The following is a 21,774-nucleotide window of genomic DNA, read 5'->3' on the forward strand; positions in this document are numbered from 1 at the left end:
CCCGAAATTCTGGAAAATACCACTGTAGCCATAATTGAACCATCCAGATTAGTCTATTAAGGTTGGTCTTGAATGGTTCACCTCGAGTCATCTCGAAAATGAGATGGTAAAGATGGGAAAGGAAGAACAGGCCTGTGGCAACATCATCAAAATTATGAAGAGCTTCTACTAAAAGGATCCATTCAACCTTCACTCCCTTGGATTTGTTGGGGAAGACATGCTTGTTAAGCTAGTATAGAAGGAAGTAATGTGTTTTTTAGCTAAGTTTGCATTAGGAGAACCAGTGCCAACGTTCTTCTTCACAAAGGGGATGAAACCTTTGAAAGAAGTCTCATAGCTTTTGAAAGTTGCAGATTTATATTCCAATTGGATTGGGGAGGCCGAAGAACCCGAACTCTCAGCAGTCGGACGTGAAGGAAGAGCTTAGTCATGAGTAACATCCATGATTTTGCCCGAAAGTCTAAGCCCAAAGACTTTGCCATATCTAGAATCGTTGGGGACATAGGGCCCATCCTGAAATCGAAGGTATTTGTACCCGAATTCCAGAAAAGAAGAATAGCGGTGAGTAACTCGGGTTTGGCGACTATGGTACTCTTCGAAAGCATTATCAACTCATAGATGCCATTGTTCATCCACTTCCATTTAAAATTTGGCTCGAGATCATTTATCCACTGAACCTATGCCAGGTCGTTCATCAGAGGAAAACCACAACGATATTACGACCACTTAAATGAAGAAATGCTTGACTCGGCTGTGAATGGGTTAGAGGCGAACCAATTGTCCCTAGGCATGTGGGTCTCTACTACATTTGGAACCCGAGAAGTCCATGCAGGACTCAAGGAATGCGCCCTATTTTCTTCAAAAAGAAGTTCAGTACTCAGGCCTGCCCGAGGACAATGGAGACCGTTAAGTAAGCAACGCATAACAACGATACCTTCGCCAAATTCGTATAAGGGTTGAATTTGAATGGTCTCTGAGGCCATTAGTCAGATTTAGAAGATGAATAAAGAAAAGACGATGAAATAGGAAAATCTGGGAAAATTAAAGAGCCCGAATATCTGGAAAATACGAAGACTTGGAAAGATTAAGATATTTAACCAAAAGGTTTGAAAGAAGAGATTTATATGAGGGAACAATTAATTAACGATTAAAATTCATGGGTTAGTGCAAAAGATCCAGTGCATAAACGGCTGCATTAAAGATGGCACAGGTTCCGAGTAAAGACGTGCAAATGTGGTTACTGAAGAAGCAACTGTTCAATCATTATTTACGCCTCGATCTGCAGGCTTAACAACAATTGAAGAGGGCACTGTTTGGGTTAAGATTTAAACCTTGGGCTCTTAGGAAGGAAAGCCCAAGAGAGTTCAATAAAGAAGGTTTTTGCCCGAAGCCCAGAATCAAGCCCAGTTCATCCATTTCAAGATATTAAGGCAACTCCCCATTAATGCACAGGCCAGTTACTTACAAAAAGTGACAACCGATGTAAGATCACCAACTCTTGGCCCAAAAGTGCTTTTGGATGGCAAACATGTAAAAAGGCTGGTGAATCACTACCATTCAGTTGCTTTCGGGTAAGAACAAAAATAATTCGTCTATAAAATGAGGAAGAGGGCCCAAAGACAATGACACTCAACCAATCAAACAAACAAACATACAACTTGTCTCTTAGCCAAGCAAATACCCAGAAAGCCATGCTTTGTCCAGACTCTGCACCCTTTTAGCCTTAAACTCCCTTAGAAAGACATCTTTTATCTATGCTACCTTTTCCCTAAATGTTGTAGTATCGATTGCTCATGTGTAAACTTATTTCCACTCATCCCCTTTAATACTTAATCATTTTTGTAAACTGCCAAGGGAAGAGACCGTAAGACGTTTTAACCTTGCCCGACAAGGTGAAATCTTGTCCGACTCTCTTTGTTTTTGCCTTTTCATTAATAGATTTGGTATTATAATGTATCCCTCAGTAGATATGCAAGTCATTTTTTATCTCTTAATGATCCAAAGTTCCATTAACTCTCAGATTTGGTTTACTTGGTACTTTTACTATCGTGAAAGTAAATGAAGCTGATGTTCTAATTAGATCTGGACCTCCACCCTTTGAAGCATATAAGATAAACAAAAGTCCTTGATCTCAAGGAATAGAAAAGAACTTAATGTGGACTTAACCCATCCATGACAATCCTTTGATAATGAGAAGTTAAAATAACTTAGGGCATAAGTAATCGGCTTAAATACACTCATTCTACATCTGCCATATAGAGATGGCAATGGCACGCCTCATCACTTGGTTAGTTTGATTGCAAGCCTCACGACCTACACTTAAGGCCCGACAAAGGCACCTTTCAGAACTAACTTTGTCCTCTTCTTGCAGCCCAACAAGCAAGCGAGAGCCCGACAGCCAACCAAAGTGCCAACTCCTCGGGGAGCTGTGTGCTCGAGCCATTGACCCTTCCTAGTGAAATTCCTGCCTGAACAAGAACAAATTTGGGTTAGGTTGCAGGTGGCGGATCAGGAGTAATGCAATTGTAGGGTTTAATCATTTTTGGGAATCCAAGAGCCTAGAAAGCCTAAAGTCCCCGACTTTAATCCACATATCTTTCTCAAAAAAGATGTTCAATGACCTGAATAAACTTGTTTCTCACCGTACTTCTCGAAGTATGGCTTGTTTATAGCGGATAGTGGCTTTGTAAATAAGATAGGATGAGTGCTTAGTCAAATTTAGCACCACGAAATCGAAGTTCAGCCCCACCACACTCAAATCCAATTCGACTTATCATGGAGAATCACCATTACATCGGCAACATATTCCGACAGTGAGACACTTAGGCATGAACTCTCTTCATATGGCCATGTTGATAACAACCAAGTGATGGACATATTCAATGATGCTTTTCGTAATGCTTCGAAAAATATGGATGAAGAGCTATCCACACACCCTGATAAGTACGATAAATTGTTGATGGAAGCTCAGTGAGAATTGTACCCTTGTTGTCAAGGTTTTTTCCATCCTAACTGTCGTTGTCGAGTTGATGCGCATGAAAGTAGAGTGTAATATGACCAATCAAAACTACGATATGATGATGGGCATGGTTAAACGTATGTTTCCGAAACCAAATGTGATTGCTTGTAAATCATTCTAGCTCGAAGAAGATGCTGAAAGATTTTGGGTTGGGATGTGACAAGATCCATGCATGCAAAACCAATTATTTATTCTTTTGCAGTGAATTCGAGAAGTGATCCCTGTTTTTGGTACCCAAAAATCCCAGACAAGTTCCTCTCTTTCGATCAACCCATCTTAAACCTGAATACAACAATTCGTCCTACCCAATAGTCTAAAAGTAAACTTACCAACAGGAAACAAATATATGTCGGCCGGTCCACCTGCATACGGGTTTAGTAGAAGGGCTACACAAGCAGAGATAGAGAAACCTGCAATGTCGTACATCATTAGAAACATATAAAGACTATACCATCAAACTTTTGACATGAACTGCAAATGACCTCCATAACGCAAATAGTTCTACAACTGGAAATGCCATGAATTTGATTATGCAGTTTAGAAAGGAGTAAATACACAAGTTCCAGTGTTACAAAAAACAACCATAAATTAAGGGACTACAAATCTCTCGCAATCAAAGACTCTAAAAAAATCGCATGTAGTCTTCAAATGTCTTTGCATGCCAGACCTTGGCCATAGACCCATCTTCTTGAACGTGAAAACATTGTAAAAACTCTTACAAAATAAGTTTCTGGAAACGAGCATTGATATTCGTGTTGAGGCGTAAAGATTGTTTTTTGTAGGAATTCCATACCCAATATTCTGAAGGATGCATTTTAAGATTGTAAGTTGAAGCCATACTCATGCAGTAAGTGCCTGCGTCATGAACAACCAGACCAACTCCCTGAAATGGGTAACTCTAGGTCAGCAATCAAGCACTAAAAAGTCCTTAAAGGAAACCTTCAGAACAGAATAACTGCGAAGATCATCGTCATTTGATCTCCTAGTCATAGAAGACATCAAATGATTATGGCTTTGACCCTCCATCAAATGATTATAGTTCATTATTAATTATTAAGCAGCTACCAACGATATTTTGATTATTTATTGAGCATCTACCAATAATATCTTGCTTGCAATTCTAGCAGCGGGAACAATGTTTTCGAAGTCGAATTCCTTATCGATATTGATAAGAACACCTTCTTGGGCAGCCAAAACCATGTCCTCTAATAATTTTCCATTCCCATTAAAAATGTACTTGCCCTTACACAAACAATTGTACAAGCATGAATTTAAATATTCACTCACAATTCACACCTTCTTGGATCGGGTCACATAAAATTTACCTGGTAGGTAGTTCATAGAACTAAAATTTGATGGTAACTTTCAGCAGATAAAAAACGTTTGAGTTTCATTCTAATTTTTTTATAATTTTAACCAAAATCTGACGTAAAAATACTACAATATCCTTCTTAACTAAAATAATTTATAAAACTATATCTTCTCCAAACCTTTTGAGTAGAAAAGGGAGTGGTTAAACCTAAACAGGTTAATTATATCATAATTGGTATAATGGTTAGAATAACCCTAGTTGAATAATAATTCAAATAAACCCTAATCACATTCACAGCATATATTGATGGCAACGATGAAAATTAAACACCGTAATAAGAATAGAAACATATGAAACAAGGAAGAAGAAGGTGGGTAGAGTGGGGGACCTGGTGAAGCTGATGTTTGTAAGGTTGAAGACTGAAGGCCAGCTTTGTATGTTGAGCTCTTCTCCTTCCATTTTTTATTGTATTTTTCCAATTTTCAGAGATAAAATATATTGGTTGTTTTTTAGAGATTTTTACAGAAGCAGAGAGTGAAGTGAAGTGAAGAGAAGAGAAGAGAAAAAGGAACCTGAAAACACAAGAAGGCAAGAATCGGAAGAAGATTAGGAATCGCATATGTTGTCCAAAACTTGACTGCACAATGGATGGAGAAGATAAAGTTTTGTAATTATTTGAGTTAAGAAAGGGTATTGCAGTATTTTCCCGTCAAATTTTGGTTAGAATTATGAAAAACTATAATGGTTGGCTAAAATTCTATTTTGGCTCAAATTTTAGCTATTTTTCCAAATTTCCCCTCTTGTTTTGCTTTTAAAAATTTTGTTTTGCTTTTGAAAATTTTGTTCTTGTTAAAAGAAATGGTGAGTTTCAATAATTAAAAACGGTGAGTTTCATTTAGGCCTATTCGCTAATGTTTTGCAAAACAGATTTTCATTTTGCAGACACAAAATGGGTGAAAATGCATTTAATAGATTTTTTTTTTTTTGGAAAATAAACTCAGAGACAACAAAATGCAGAAAAATATTTAGCGTAAATTTTGTAGAACATCAAATTGATGCTTCCTCTATTTTTCAAGAATAGTTTTATTAGTGGAACAGAGTCATTTGGATCTGTTTGATACAGCCCTTTTCTTACAAGTCAAACCGATCTATTTTCAATCATATGTCGTAGAACAATAGAACAATATAAAAGAATCTCAATGAGGGTGTTTGTTTGACCTTCTTAGATGGAACTGAACTAGACTACACTAAGTGTAGTTTGATATTTGATATGCACAAAGATTAGATTTAATGGGATTAGATCGGACTCGCTAGGATTAAACCCCCTGGTAGGAGTTCTTAGCCAATCACCCCAAAAACCCCCGGACTGATAAGACCTCCTGCACTCCTGTGAGATAGAACCTCGCTCATCCTACGAGAGAGTGTCGTCGGCTCCCTGCTCCCTCATCGTTGTCCTCCTCATCCTCATCTTAGCGTCCTGTTCGCCCTCATCTGCTCCTCTTGTCTAGTAAACTTCGAATCCGACATTATTTCTTCGATTTGTTTTGCAGATCATGATATTACTGGGCTTTATTTGATTTAGGTGTTTTGGGTTTGAGAAATTTTCAATAATAGACTTCTACACTTGAACAAATTAGGGTTTTGATTTTTAGGGTCAAATTGAGATTAGAATTTGGGGTTTTCACATTTTATGCCATTTTCATATTTCTTCGATTTGTAATTGATGTTGTAAAGGGATGTTGCAGTAGCATCGCAACTGAATCTAACCGTTGTTTTTAGCTTGCTGTTGGATCAAACAGTCATCCGGTTGCCGAATCCTGCAGTGTTCTCCCAGAGCATCTATCCCCCAAGTAGTCTTCTTTTGGTTGGGCAGTGTGAACCCAGTTAAGGTCTCGTCACTTGATACTGATGGCTCATGCAATTCCAGCCGTCCATATTTCATAGAACCTGAAAAATGAAGACGAACATGTACACTCTGAGGACCATGTCCCTCTTCACTTCAAAGTCATCGGCCCCAACTCTTCAATCTTCAATTCTTCACCCAACCATCACAAACTACTTCTTTCACTCCTCAATAACAATGTGACCCCATCATTGGCTTCAGATTGAACATGAGAAGTGAGTTACATTTGTATTATTCATCTTTATGCTAAATTGCTCAATTGTGTTTGTGATGGCATTATGTTTAGTAATAACTGCAGACAGGAAAATGAAAGCGGCTAAAGCTACTTTCGATGTCAGTGTTAATGGTGGAATAACCTCCTTTGATACTGCTGAAGTGTACGGCTTCAGGGTGAGAAAAGCGTCTTATAGTTCTTTCTATAAAATTTGTTGCGGTCAAAACAAATTCATCATTATCTACTCTTGCAGGCTTCTTTTAGTGCTGTAACTTCTGAAACTCTACTAGGAAGTTACATTGTAGGAATTTTTGGGGCTGCATCATTCTTGTTTCAAGTCAATAGAGTACAGCTAATTGTCATCGGTTTCTGTATTTTGAGAATATTAGTAGACTACTTTGAATTTCGCACAGATTTATCAAGGTAAGGAAACAAAAGGATCCAGGAGTAGAGGTTGATGTCGCAACCAAATTCGCAGCTTTACCTTGGAGGCTGGGCCATCAAAATGACATAGATGCCCTCAAGGATTCCCTCAATCGCCTGGAACTTTCTTCAGTGGAATTGTATCAACTCCATTGGTATGTCCCTTATGAGCCTTTGCTTTTTGTATAAATACTTGTTTCTGCTAAGGTAACTGCAAAATCTTATCAAGTGCTTGTGTTATTTTTCAGGCCTGGAATATGGGGAAATGAAGGTTGTTCATAACTTCATATGTAACACCATTTTTTCATTGAATAAATTTGTCCATCTAATATAATTAGGAGGTTACATTATTTACATTTTGTTTCTGAAGAGGTGTATTTGGATTTTCAGGGTATCTCGATGGTCTTGGAGATGCTGTTGAGCAGGGCCTTGTGAAGGCTGTTGGTGTTTCCAACTATAGGGGTATAATTTGATCTTTTATCTCTTTATTGTTGGTTAAAATTAGCAGTTCAAATCATGGAAAAAAATTTCTATCATAGATGCTCCTAAACAGAACATGACGTATAAAGTTCGTTATTTCAGAAAAGCGATTGTGTGAGGCACACGCAAAACTTCAAAAGAGAGGTATCCCACTATCATCAAATCAAGTGAATTACAGCCTCATATACAGGGCACTAGAGGAGAATGGAGTGAAGTCTACCTATGATGAACTTGGGATCACTTTGATTGCCTATTCGCCTATTGCTCAAGGTGAAGTTGGAACCTCGTGTTTTCTTACCATATTCTCATCATCACTCGATATATTAGCTTAAGAGATATAATGTCTTCTTATTTTACAGTATTTAAGACCTCTCCATGCGATCTTAAACATTGCCAAGTTAGGACTTGGGAGAAAGCATACTTGTTCACTTTTCTTAGTCAACCTTTTAATGTGAAATTTCGAATTTTCAAGCATTCCTTGTCAAGCAGTTCTTAACTTCAACTTTATGATCTTATTTATTTTATGTTTCATGATAGTTATGGACTTTAGTTGTGCACATAAAGACTCACCTTTCAGGCTATCACCTTCCAACTATATGCCTAAATGAAACAGTTAAGAAAATAAAATTCTGTAAATCTTGTGCATTCATGTGCCTTATCTTTTCAGCATCTTGCTTGTATTTTTTTTTTTTTTTGTTGAATTCAACTACCGATTGGTAGTTGGCAAATGGCGATCTTGCATGGTAAAGGTTTAATGTGAATTCAACTGTCGCTGGATAGTTGGCGAATGGCTGTAATACCTTACAAAAAATTCCAAACATTTGGTTTTCGGATAAAATATTTAGTTTTTAACAAAACAAAGGGGATGTAGTTATTCTAAAACATTAAAAAAAATGTGGATTCTTGATAAAAGATGTCTGTTTGGATCTTATGTTATTACTTGAATCTCTGCACAACCCTGCTTACAACGATTACAGCCTTTAATTTCATATCTTACTAGATTGGTTACCACAGCAGTCAACTTTGTCTGTCTGATCCAGGGGTGAAAGAGATTGAGAAGATTGACATTCTACTATTTATGCAAATGCAGGTGCTCTTACAGGAAAATATACACCTAAAAATCCCCCAACTGGCCCTCGAAGACAGATTTATAGTCCTGAATTTCTTTAAAAGGTAAATCATAGTCAATACTTTGAAAGCCCGCTACACATTAAGTTCCAAATTGTTTTGCTAAAATATTGATGTTATCTGCAGCTCCAATCTCTACTGAACTAGATCAAGGAAATAGGAGAAAGGTACAGTAAAACAAACACACAAGTTTGTTGATGCTCTTTTAACTTTAACTAGCTTTTATCTTTTCCATATTAGAAACCCTAAAGTTTTCATTTCTGTGGAAGCATGACTGAAAATATCCCCAAAAGTACAGTATTTTAGTAGTTAATCGATTTTGGACCCTTTATGAGTATGAAACGCTTCATAGATACAGTTGCAACTTCCAGTTCATGCTGAAAGAAACTCTTTGTTTCACCGTCTTTTATACATGTAGTCCAACTCTTGGTAGTTTCATGTTTTCCGTATAAGATCATTAAGCTACATATTGATATATCAAGCAAGAATTCTGAAATGCAGAAATAGTTGTTGGGGTATTACAATGTGTAAATATAGTTTGTTCTCTTTGCTGGGTTTTAATGCGAGTCAGGTTACTGTTAACAGGTAGTCCTAAACTGGTTGATAGCCCAGGACAACGTTGTGCCAATCCCTGGAGCCAAAAATGCAAAACAGGCTACAGAATTTGCAGGTGTACTTGGATGGCGGCTCAACAGTGAAGTAGCCGAATTGCACGCTTTGGCTACAAGATAAAACATGTTACTGGTTTCCCTGTTGAAAAATTATAAATTCTTACACGAGCACCGGGGCTGTAAATTCTTCTATTCAAAAATATGTACACACTTCACATCTAATGCAAATTTGACTATCTAATTTAAGAGTGATTGCAGGCTGACCATTGATGTAGCAATTTCAAATCTATAGCCATACTATAACTAGTAAGTTCAGTCACACACTGCCATTGTGGTCTTAGAACAAGTTTATAAGTGTTTCTTCAGATGGAAACGATCTAGTCGAAGAACTAACATTAAACTAGTGATAATACTGTTTTCATTATTCTGCTTCTTAGTCTGACACTGCACCCAACGCTTCATTAAGCTATTTCAGCTTAGTTCCTAAAGCTAGTCCAGTTCGAGACAGTCTGGTGCAAAAAACGCACCCTATATGATTTCATTACGAAAGAATTACATTTGATCTAACGAAGTCGTCAATGCATAACAATCATTGTTAAACTTTTCTTAAATAGATACGGAATTATAAATCATGGGCTTCATTGTGGACTACTAATAAAATGACAAGTGCTAATACAACCCTTCAACGGTACGGGTCAGGTTACAAGCACATAAGAATTATGAACTTGATTTTGAACTCGTTTTTACATAAATCGGTTCCAACTCAAACAATTTTGAAAACTAAAGATAAGAACTTGATGGCTTTACATCCAGCTGTAATAGAGTCTAAATTCACGAGTCCAAAAATCTGTATGTTCACCCCTACCTCCTACTTCGCTCCCCTACGTTAAGGTCTATTTTGTAATTTTGGAACAGGAGAAAAAATTAATAATAATTTGCTCGAAAAAGTAAGTGTGTCCAGAGATGAATACTGGATGTAAATAGAGTCACTCATGGAAAATAAGTTGCGGTCCACTCGAAAAAGTAAGTGTGTCCAGAGATGAATACTGGATGTAAATAGAGTCACTCATGGAAAATAAGTTGCGGTCCAAGGTATTAAAGTGTCTATGCCGCATGGATTACCACAAACGTCAATTTTCTTAAACGGCCGCGCTCATTCTACCAAGGGTTGAACAATATCTAAATTTTTGTATTTTAGTGGTATTCTTCTTTATTTATAAATAAGATTTTAAGTTTAAATCTCGAGAATGAAGAGTTCCAAAAAACATATTTAAATCCAAGGGTGCATGGTAGCAAGGTTCTCTGAACTTTACCCAATATTTAGTTTTCGTCCCTAAACTATTTAGTTTCTCTCGTCCTCCACCTTAACTCTATATTGCTTTAATGGTCCATCCGTCAAATTGCCTTCTTTTCTGTCAAATTTAAGAGTATAGTGGTCTTTTCATACATAAAAAATTTAATTTACTAAAAAAAATTAGAAGAGCTTGGCTCCTTAAGGTTAAGTCCCTCCTCAAAACACTTCGTGGCCTATTCACATAATTTCATGTTTGTGATCGGAAATGATCATAATATAAATCACTATATAAAGATCATCTTTGTAAAAAAATCAATTAAAACTAAAATCTTATAGTCAATCCTTAAGTATTTTTTATCATAAGCACGAAGTTCCATGAATAAGTCACGATGTATTTTAAGGAGGAGTTCTTCCTCAATCCTTGGATCCAAGTCTTTTGCTTTAAAAATTTTATTTTCTTATTTTTGGATGAAATTCCTATTTTATCTCTCAACTTAACGAAAAATACAACAAATGACATAATTCAAGGACACGAGAAACTATTAATAGAGTTATGGACAAAAATTAAACTGGTGATGTAAATCAGGAACTCTCTACAATTTAGCCCAAGTCTAGTTATCAATATTTTCAAATACCGTTATTCAGATGCCACTTCACACCCCGACCAAAGTAACGTAATAGGACTGTCTCACAGAGCAAGAAAGTACTATTAGAACGCGTAAAAAGCCAGTGTGGTAGTGGTACTGCTCTGCTGCTCCTCCAAAAACATGCATGGCCTTCATTGATGCAACATTACATTGACGTCGACCTATTGCTATTGCTCTAGGGCTATCATGGTGCCTATTCCCTCGCCTGCATGTGCAACCAATTAATATTCCAGAATCTTGAGAGAGGGAGAATGGACAAATATCCCATCCGCCATCTCTAAAGAGAATCTGATATCTCTCTCAGATTCCATCACTCATTTACGTGAAAGTCTCGGGATTCGCGATGCTACTTATACCTATTCCATGCTTACACCAAATTTCAAAAAAAATATTGGAAAACTAAAACCGGCTGATGGGGTTGGAGGTAAAAAGGATTTATACTTGTCTGACGTGCCAAAGCAGCCTTCATTCCCTCTCTTCCTGTCGTCTTCTCCGTTCACTCTCTCTTCAACTCCTCCTTCCCTCTTTAGTCTTTGTGATTATGAGCTCCACCCACCGTTCACTAGAAACTCACACACATATCTGCAACTCATGAAACGCACCAGATCCCACGACTCACCATTTTCAGAACCCTCACCCGACCCCGCATCAACATCTGCACGTACCCTCACCCGCACGACCATCTGCTTGGAGTACTCCTTCGAAACCGCACCGGCTTGTATCTGCATCCCTCTGATCTGACACCACCGTACCCGTACCGAATCCTACCAGTCAGATCTGTCGGAACCCGTATCGAGTCCCCTTCTGCAATTTGACTTTGCTTTGGTGTTTGATCATAACAGAGTTGCAGAAGCAGAAAATGAAGAAATATACCGACAGTAAACATTGAGAAAGAAGAGGAAATATCATTTTATTGCTTGTATTGAATGACTGAATGAGTTAGTTACAGCATGGTGCATTCTACTATTTATAGTAAACGTAGTAGCTAGATTACTGACTAAGCTAACTCTCTAACAACCAACTACACAAGATCATGACACTTGTCAATACAAGATGATGCCAACTGCTTAATTCTCAATATCCCCCTCAATCGGGGAACCTAGTTTGAGATTGGTACAATGATGCAGAAACACAGGTCCATGAATGCCTTTTGTAAGAATATTGTTGATGCACAAAACCGGAAGGGTTTTGGAACAACGTAAATCCGACCGTGAATCTGCAAGAATGTAAATAACACAAGAAGTATCGTGGTTTACCCCAATGTTTGGGTTACGACGCGAAAGCGAAAGCCTATGGGGTTGCTTTTGTAATTGGATAAGAAAAATGGCCTCCCCTAATTGTGAGCGTGATGAGTCATTTTATAGAATAAGGACTCCTCACTTATTACATATTTGCCCCTTCCTTTATTACATAATTACATTTAAGTCCCCCGAGTATTTATACAAGGTCTAAATACGAAGGCCCTAAGTATGGTATAAACAGTAGTCCCCCAAGTCTTCAATCAAGAGAGTCTTTTGGCTGGAGACTTGAAATTCAGTCCATGTGTGGGCCGAAGTAACTAGATGTTGTCTTGAACTGATGCCCGATATGAGGCGGTGCTCAAAGTGATATGATGCTCATCTAGAAGTTGCACATGTTGCGAGGCTGCTTGGCTTGTGGCTTATGTTGCCTTGGTTGGCTCGGCTTGTGGCGTTGAAGGTGAAGGAGCCCCTTTTATAGAATAAGGGCTCGCTTCTTAATACATAAGTGATGGGCTAAAGTCGATGCTTGCGGCGAGGTGGTTGCTCAGCAGGCGGTGATGTTCTCTAATGATGGTAAGAGAGTCCCTTTTATAGAATAAGGGTTCGTTCCTCAATACATAAATGATGGGCTAGGAGTGATGCTCGCGGCGAGGCGATTGCTTAACAGGCGGCGATGCTCTCTAATGAAGGTGAGGGAGTCCCTTTTATAGAATAAGGGTTCGCTCCTCAATACATAAATGATGGGCTAGGAGTGATGCTCGCAGCGAGGCAATTGCTCAGCAGGCGGCGGTGCTCTCTAATGAAGGTGAGGGAGTTCCTTTTATAAAATAAAGGCTCACTCCCTCAATACAAAAATAATGGGCTAAGAGTGATGCTCGCGGCGAGGCAGTTGCTCAGCAGGCGGCTGTGCTCTCTAATGAAGGTGAGGGAGTCCCTTTTATAAAATAAGGGCTCGCTCCCTCAATACATAAATAATAGGCTAAGTTCCCCAAGAATTTTTCATGAGGCCCAGTTGAGGCCCAATATATGGTATATAATGTAGCCCCCCAAGTCTTTGGTCAATAGAGTATGTTGGTTGGAGACTTCAAATTGAATCCATGTATGGGCCGAAGTGGCGGTTGTTCGAAGGCGGTATTTGTATACCCTGCACTAAAGCTTTGTAGGTGAAGTTTTGCAAGTGAAGCTTTAAAGCTGGAGCTCTGTAAATGAAGCTTTTGAAGCTAGAGCTTTTGTAAATGAAGCTTTTGAAGCTATAGCTCTATAAATGAGGCTTTTAAAGCTAGAGCTTTTGTAAATAAAGCTTTTGAAGCTGTAGCTCTATAAATGAAGCTTTTGAAGCTAGAGCTTTTGTAAATGAAGCTTTTAAAGCTAGAGCTCTGTAAATGAAGCTTTTGAAGCTAGAGTTTTTGTAAATGAAGCTTTTGAAGCTAGAGCTCTGTAAATGAAGCTTTTGAAGCTGATTGACATGAATGATGCTCATGAATGTTTATGTTGATTCACATGAGTGATGCTCATGGATGTTGACATGAGTGATGCTCATAGATGTTGACATGAGTGATGTTCATGAATGTTTATGTATGATTGATATGAGTAATGCTCATGAATGTTTATGTATGATTGACATGAGTAATGCTCATGTATAATTTGAAGTACTAGGCGTACTTTTGATCACCTGGTTAGTGATAATAGTGGCAGGCTGCCAAATAATTTTAGAGTATTGGGCGTACTTTTGATCACTTGGTTGGCAATAATGGTGGCAGGGTGCCGAATAATTTTTGTAGTAATGGACGTAGTTTTGGTCACTTGGTTGGTGTTATTTTGGGCTTATGGGCCTTCGCCCTCCACACAACATTCCAGCCCATTTATTTTAGGCTTGCCCTTTTTTTTTTTTTTTTTTGATTACCCTCTGATTACAGAGATGTCTATGAAAGATAAGAAAAAATAAATCACATCATACATAAACAAGAAAAGTAAATCACATCATTCTGCTGGGGTGTTTATTCCTTGCTTTTGCTTTCTCTTTTGCTGCTTTCTAGAATATTCTCCCAACGACATGATCTTTTTTCTTTTTCTTTTCTGTTCCTTTACCCTGATCTCTCCACTTCTAGACACATTCACTTGCTTTTGCTTTTACCTTCCCTTTTCTGCTTTCTGAAATATTCTCCCAACGACATGATCTTTCTCTTTCCTTTTTTCCTGACCTAACAAGCTAACTGCATAACAATCATACCCAGAAGCCGGAAAGAAAGGGAACCAGTGCTCAGTCCAGCACCAAGCAGCGTGGTAGCTTCCATGGATGAAAAAGAGAGGTGGGTTTTCACTTGGTCTCTCACTATCCTCGTCTGATTGCTTTTCTGCAACTCTTTTGTGCACGATTACCTCCATGTTCAGGCCGGAGGGGAGCCAGTGGAAAAGACGGGATTTGTTCATGTTTGAGCTGGTACGGGACTCGCATTCTGTGGGCTCCATGGGGGGCAGCCCTAGGTTTTATGGTAACCCTCCGGGAAGAGAGGTTGGGATGAAGTTGGGAGATAGTGCGGAGGGGGAGGACAGTAGCCATTCACGTGAAGGGCAGAGCGAGTATATCCAACTTTTTGTACTGAGGACTTGAAAGGCAGAGCAGGCAGAGGCAGGTGAAGATCATGGAGCTCAGATCTGATTCTCTCTTGTTGAAATTGGGTGGCAGGATCAAATCCGGATTGGTCAAACTTGGGGCGCTCCAATCCTCTGGCGCCACCGTCCTTGGAAGTCCCAAACCTAACCGTTACAGCCACGCGACTACGGATTGGTCAAACTTGGGGCGTTCCAATCTTCCGGCGCCACCGTCCTTGGAAGTCCCAAACCTGGCCATCATAGCCACGCGACTACCTCCCCGTCTTTCTAGGCCTTCCTCGACAGCCAAAACCTTAAAACAACTGCACGGCGGAGCTGACTGAGAAGCGAATCCGATCATCTTGGTCAAGCAAAACGACGAGGCCGTAGCTGTTCCTGTAACAGCCATGCTCATTTCTACTAGTCTAGTATGAGTAGTCTCCGGCGGTGGTAGCTTGAGCAAATTAGTGGGTAATGTTTGTACCATACTTGACCAATCCCAAAATTATTGAGCACCGGTCAATGTTATACCGTCAAGGACCTTGAAAAGTTTCCCTCCAACCAGGAGGCCAATCATAGCGCAACACGTGTCGACATCAGAAGCCAATCATAGCGCGACACGTGTCAACATCAGAAGCCAATCACAACAAGACACGTGTCAATGTCAGAATGAAACTAGAAACTATCTTCTATAAATAGAGATCATTCTCTCACAATATTTCATAATGTCATTTGTATTAAATCATTCACTTGTACTCACTAAATGAGAGCTTGAACCTATGTACTTGTGTAAACCCTTCACAATTAATGAGAACTCCTCTACTCCGTGGACGTAGCTAATCTGGGTGAACCACGTACATCTTGTGTTTGCTTCCCTGTCTCTATCCATTTACATACTTATCCACACTAGTAACCGAAGTAATCTAGCGAAGGTCACAAACTTAACAATTTCTGTTCTACCAAAGTCCTCACTGATTTTGTGCATCAACAGGTAAGATTAGAAGAACGCACAAAAACTCGGAAGAAAGAAGGAAATCAGGGAGAGAATATTTCCAAATTCTATGATATATTTGAAATGAGATTTGAGTGTTTTGATTTTTTGCGGATCCACGGTGGACAGTGGTTGTGATGAAAAAATTTTGTTTAGGTTTTTGCAGATTTTGCAGATTCACGGTGGAGGTGAAAAAATGAAAGAGAACCGACACAACTTTTTGTATCGATTCCCACAGACGGCGCCAAATGTTGATGCACAAAACCGGAGGGGTCTTGGAACAACGTAAATCCGACCGTGAATCTGCAAGAATGTGAATAACACAAGAAGTATCGTGGTTCACCCCAATATTTGGGTTACGTCCACACTGATAGTGTATTTCTTTAAGAGGTGAGGGGAGTGAGGGAGAGAGCTTCCGAGGGTGAGAAAGCTCTTCCCATGGCCTAAGAAAAATGGCATCCCCTAATTGTGAGGGTGAGGAGTCCTTTTATTGAATAAGGGCTCATCATTTATTACATATTTGCCCCTTCCTTTATTACATAATTACATTTAAGTCCCCGAGTATTTATACGAGGTCTAAATACGGAAGCCCTAAGTATGGTATAAACAAATATCAACAACCTATTCTGCAAAAGAAATATTCTCCACTTGTAAATCCCCTTTTTGAACTCTCTCCTACACAAAATGAAAATCCTTTTTAAATGTTTGATCTTTGTATGAAACATTGGATTAGCACACAAAGTAATAGTAGAAACATTATCACAATGCAGAAGGTAAAAATACTTTCAAATCTTTAAGAATCAATCGAATCTAAGCAACATTTGCAGGTACATTGGATAGAGCTTTATACTCAGCCACTGTTGAACTTCTTGATACACTTCCTTGCTTTTTAGATTGCCAAGACACTGGATTTTGACCCAAAAACACCACATAGCCTGTTGTTGATCTTCTGGTATTGATATCAGATACCCAATTCACATCACTAAAAGCAACCATATCCATATTATCAGTAGATGAATAGGTAACACCACAATCAACAGTCCCTTGTAAATATCTCAAATTTTTTTTTACCAAACTAAAATGAATATTAGTAGGTTTGACATGAATTGTGTTCGGGCAAGAAATCTCGCGGGGAGGGATCCCTGGCTCGAGTACACAGCTCCTTGAGGAGTTGGCACTTTGGTTGATTGTCGAGCTCTGGCTTGCTAAGATGCTGCAAGAGGAGGACAAAGTTAGTTATGAAATGTAGTGAGTCATCAACATTTTTACATGTTCTGCCATTCAGAAAGTGATTTGGGCCGAGAGTAAGTGGATTTCATTATGTTGTCACTTCTCTTGTAAGCACCTAACCTTTACATTAAATGGGGAGCCATCATATTGTCTCGATATCTTGGCTCAACTCTGGGCCTCGGGCAAGATCTCATTTATTGAGCTTTTTTGGGCTTTCATTTCTTTAAGTCCAAAGTTAAATATTAACCCAAACAAATTGACATGCATAGTTAACAACAAATGCAATGTCAAGCTTAAAGGTGAGATATTTCAATGCACCCACTAAGCTTCTAAACAAAGTTGAATCAATGAGGGGTGTACCTTCATTTTCTCATTATCTGTGTATGGGGTTTGCAAGGCTTGCAAATATTCTCACAAATGCCAATTTTCTTAAACGGCCACACTCACTCTATCAAGGGTTGAAAGGTATCTAATTTTTGTATTTTAATGGTATTCTTTTTAACTTGTAAGTGAGAAGTTTTAAGTTTGAATTTCAAAAATAAAGAGTTCATAAAAAAATAACAGTGTTTAATTGTCAGAAAAAGAAATTTATGACAAATTTTTCTTTTTTATTTTCAAATTGTTAAAAAAATGTAAACAAGTGAAAAATGGGTAATTGGGTAAAAAAAACAAAAGGGATAAACGGGTTAAGTGCTAGGATTTTTATCACCTGCAAAAGTAGGAATAAAAATACTTGTAAGAGTACAAGGTTGTAGTATAGCAGCTCAAGTAAGGTCGTTTTTCAGAGGAATTGACTGAATAATTTATGTAAAATCAAATCTTAATTAATTATTTGAAAAAACAATTAGAAAATGTTGATTTTATGACTTAAGATAATAAATAAAAAAACAAATTAAGAAATCAACCAGAAAATAATTTAAAGAAAATCAATTTAAAGAGACACTATTTGTAAAAGCTTTAGGGTTCCACTATTACCTTAACAATCCTACGTAGTTCTTTCAATTACTTATGAATTACCCATGCATAGTTTGAAGGTTAGGTTTTCCTAAAGTATGTCATACTTGGAACCTCCAACATAAAACGTATATTTAACATGCAACCTGTTTGAACGTTCAGATCAAATATGAACATGAAAGACTCATTAAGTTTTATGAAAACCCTTTGAAAAACCATGCAACCCTTAAGATGTGGTGTTCATCCTAAGTGAAATTACAATTATTAACCACAAGAAGTCAGCACCAAATTCAAGGAACCTTCCGACCAAAATTGCATTAAATTACTTTTCTAAATATCCTAATGGTCGCGAATCACTAAGACACTTAGATAGTTTAAAACAAAGATTAATAATTCAAAACATGCATGCATAATATCATAAGTAAATTGAAAATAAAGTACATATTCTTGCTAAGGCTCAAGACTTCGCCCTAACAAAAGAAATTAGTTACAAACAATCATAAAACAAAATATTATTAAGAACATGGAAAGAAAACACCTTGAAAATAAATTTCAAAAGCTCTCTAAAATAGTGCACGTGTTCTCCTCCTTTCCTTCTCAAACCCAAATGGCTAAATATCTTTATTTATACTATTACAAAATAAAACCTAAAAGGTCTTAGAATAAAACTAGGGAACATAATAAAACAGAAAATAAAAGGTTTCCTATTTGAACTAAAATTCGGACTTCTCAAAAAATCAGACTTTTGACCAACCAAATCAACTCCGATTTGGTCCCAAAAGGTCCCTCTTAAAGCTGAAGAAGTTCCCCACAAATCCTCAAGGTAATGTTCCTTAAAATATGCCATCTTGGGCTCCAAAATACCCAAGATGTCCAAAAACGTTAAATTAGGAAAGTTGCGCACTGTGCCTTTATTTCATTGCCACAACCAAACTGACACACCCCATCCCGAAGGAGGGCATGCTGGCCGTCACGTGAGAGTGACGTAACCATTTACACAGTTCGGAAGCGTTAAAGAATACAATTACTAAGATGAAACACCCGAGGGTGAGTCCTACTTTTATTAATTCTGTCAGAACATCGTTGGATTCCTCGTGGCCACCAAAGCTCTGTTATCTTATACATGGAGGGGCGCAAAACAAAATTGAGTGGGTCAATAAAACAATGCTTATAAGAAAACCTTTATCTTTGAATATACTAACCCATCGCCGTAAAACAAGTATAGTTTCCTCAAAACATACTACGTAAGTATGAAATCCAATATATATCAACCATATAACCAGAATTATGCCAAGTCAATGATGTATCATATGCCACAATAATAATCAAGTGATAATCAATACAACTAAGTGCTCATCCATCTAAGCTGACACACAAGTTCGGACAGATGGTTTCTGACACGAACAGGACTGGGTGTAATCAATATGCTCTAGTACCACGATCACGTGAAAACTGGTGCAAAAGCACATCACATACAAGTCGGATCGCCTAATGCAATCTACCCGACAAGACTGGCACCTAAACTTGGATCCAAAGTGAGCGAACGGTGCGGATGTAAACATACACGTGAAGGACTGGCCCTGGCCCTGGGGCGAGTACTAACACCGGGTGCAGCAAGATGAGCATGTACACAAGTATGTATAAATGCCATGACAGTAATATCACAACCATATAGCAGCATTTATCACAATTTATATCACAATAATGATACTAGGCAATGTAGGCGTAAAAGTGACATAAATATGCATTTATGGAAACTATAAATATATATATAGGTATAAAGCAACTACCCACTCACAAGTACGTCGTTGGGTCGTAGCCCTCGAGCCTAGCTTGGCCTCGAAAATCCTCGGAATAAGTTTCCCCTATATGTGAAATAACTAAATAACATTAATTAAAGCACATAATGGAAACCTAAATAAAACGCCCATAGTTTGCTCAAACCTAGGGTATAAATATATGAAATTGATCTACTCGTCGACACGAACGCGTATGTACCAACCACGCGCCGGTCAGAGGCCGGATGCGCCCCCATGCGCCGCCCAAAGTGGTGGTCCACGCGCCCCCACGCGCGTCTTCTTCCTCAGCTCGCCGGACTAGTTCGCCGGTTTCTGAGCAGTTTTTCAAATTGCCATAACTTTGTCATTTCTCAACGAAATCAAGTGATTCAAAAAACGAAAGTTGTAGCCCTTGAAGAGACAAAGAGAATGGTACTCACACAACACCTAGCTCGCCGTGGTTTGGCCAGAACCTTCCTCGAAAGCCTCGGAGGTCGCCGGAAACTGGGTATTTTTCAAAACGTCAAAACTTCTTCATTTCTTCACCATTTTCAACGTACTTTATATCAAAATGAAGATATTGATGAGACGAACACATTCATACCTACCTAGACCCCTAACTCGCCGGGGATTCACTGGAAAAAGCCTCGAAAGCTCCGGTCAAACTTTGAACTTGTCGATCTCCGTGTTCTTAAGTCCAAAAACTTCCAACGAACTACTCCGAGCCTCCTACGGACCTCAAGAAGCTTCCTATAAGCTTGAAAAGTCCTAAAAATAAACCAATAAAAAGTTGATGAATAGTACCCAAATCGGAGTTTGTGTTTTTGACGTGAAAACGTTGTAGTTCTTACCTGAAATTGGTATGGTTGGACTCGTATCGTCGAGACGAAGACGATGGTGGTTTTATTTTCTTCGATCTGTGAAATTTTTTAGAGTCTTGTTGTTTTGCCGTGAGTGTAGAAAGAGAGAGGGAGTGAGAGAGAGCTTGGAGGGAGTGAGAGAGAGCTTGACGGGAGAGAGAGAATGAGGATGCGTTTGAGGGAGCAGGAGGGAAAGAGGGAGTATGATTGAGGGAATCCCGGGAGAACAATGAAAAAGGGAGAGAAATGTGTAACCCGTGTATGCACAGTACAAAGGTTACAATAATTCAAGCACTAACATACAAACCGTCCAACTTTAATAAAGATTTAGGGCACTAAACAAACCTAAAGTTCTAAGTCTTTAAAACGTTTAAGGATAATACATTAACCTTACACTTACGAGAACGTTAATGCGGGACGGGCTGTCACACAAACGGCTTGGTAGAAAAATCTGAAATTTTGATAAAAGTATCCTGAAAGACTCACGAACATCCTCAAATTGGAATCGCTCCAAAATTCGTCCGTTTGGTTACTTTATGATCAAGAGGAAGTTGAATGTCCTACATTAGAAATATAACTCAAAGTATCAAAATCTTATCAAAATAATCAATAAATTATTACGAAGATTAGGGTAAAATATATATAGTAAAATATTGACTCATCAAATACCCTCAAACTTAGCTTTTTGCTTGTCCTCAAGCAAAATAAAACTCAAAAACAAAAGAAAAATTAACAAACTACGAACTTAAACAAAACTTAACTAAGACAAATTTTCACTTTCAAGTTGCAATCCATAGAAAACATTAAAAATTAGAACATCTTTTCAAAGTTTCAACCAATCTCATCATAGAGTCTAAGCCATTTAGAGTCAATTAGAAAAGAATTCATGAACTTCCTTTGGTATAAGGTGAACCAACATAATTAAGGAGATTCGACTAAAACTCTTACCAATCATCTTCTTTATACTTCACACATACCAACTTCACATTTTTTTTTTCTTTTTCAAATTTTCTTCTTTTTTTTCATATTTATTTTCAGTAATAGCGGTAGTTGTGCTTTGTTTGTTCCCTTAAGCTTTCAATCCAACCCATGTAACG

At 38.2% G+C, this 21,774-nt stretch overlaps 1 protein-coding gene and 1 pseudogene across 1 annotated transcript; one reads left to right on the forward strand and one right to left on the reverse strand.

Moving 5' to 3' along the window:
• Positions 1-3,188: 3,188 nt before the first annotated feature.
• Positions 3,189-4,961, reverse strand: LOC126590862 (uncharacterized). Its single transcript, XM_050256376.1, has 3 exons — positions 4,720-4,961; positions 3,813-3,902; positions 3,189-3,429 (listed from the first exon to the last, which is right to left on the reverse strand). The coding sequence occupies exons 1-3, from the start codon at positions 4,948-4,950 to the stop codon at positions 3,406-3,408; spliced, it is 345 nt and encodes a 114-aa protein (XP_050112333.1). The 5' UTR covers positions 4,951-4,961; the 3' UTR covers positions 3,189-3,405.
• A 1,543-nt stretch (positions 4,962-6,504) lies between these two features.
• LOC126590336 (uncharacterized oxidoreductase At1g06690, chloroplastic-like) lies at positions 6,505-9,246 on the forward strand (annotated as a pseudogene).
• Positions 9,247-21,774: the final 12,528 nt, after the last annotated feature.

This window comes from Malus sylvestris, chromosome 11 (assembly GCF_916048215.2).
Source record: "Malus sylvestris chromosome 11, drMalSylv7.2, whole genome shotgun sequence".
Classification (NCBI taxonomy): Eukaryota; Viridiplantae; Streptophyta; class Magnoliopsida; order Rosales; family Rosaceae; genus Malus; species Malus sylvestris.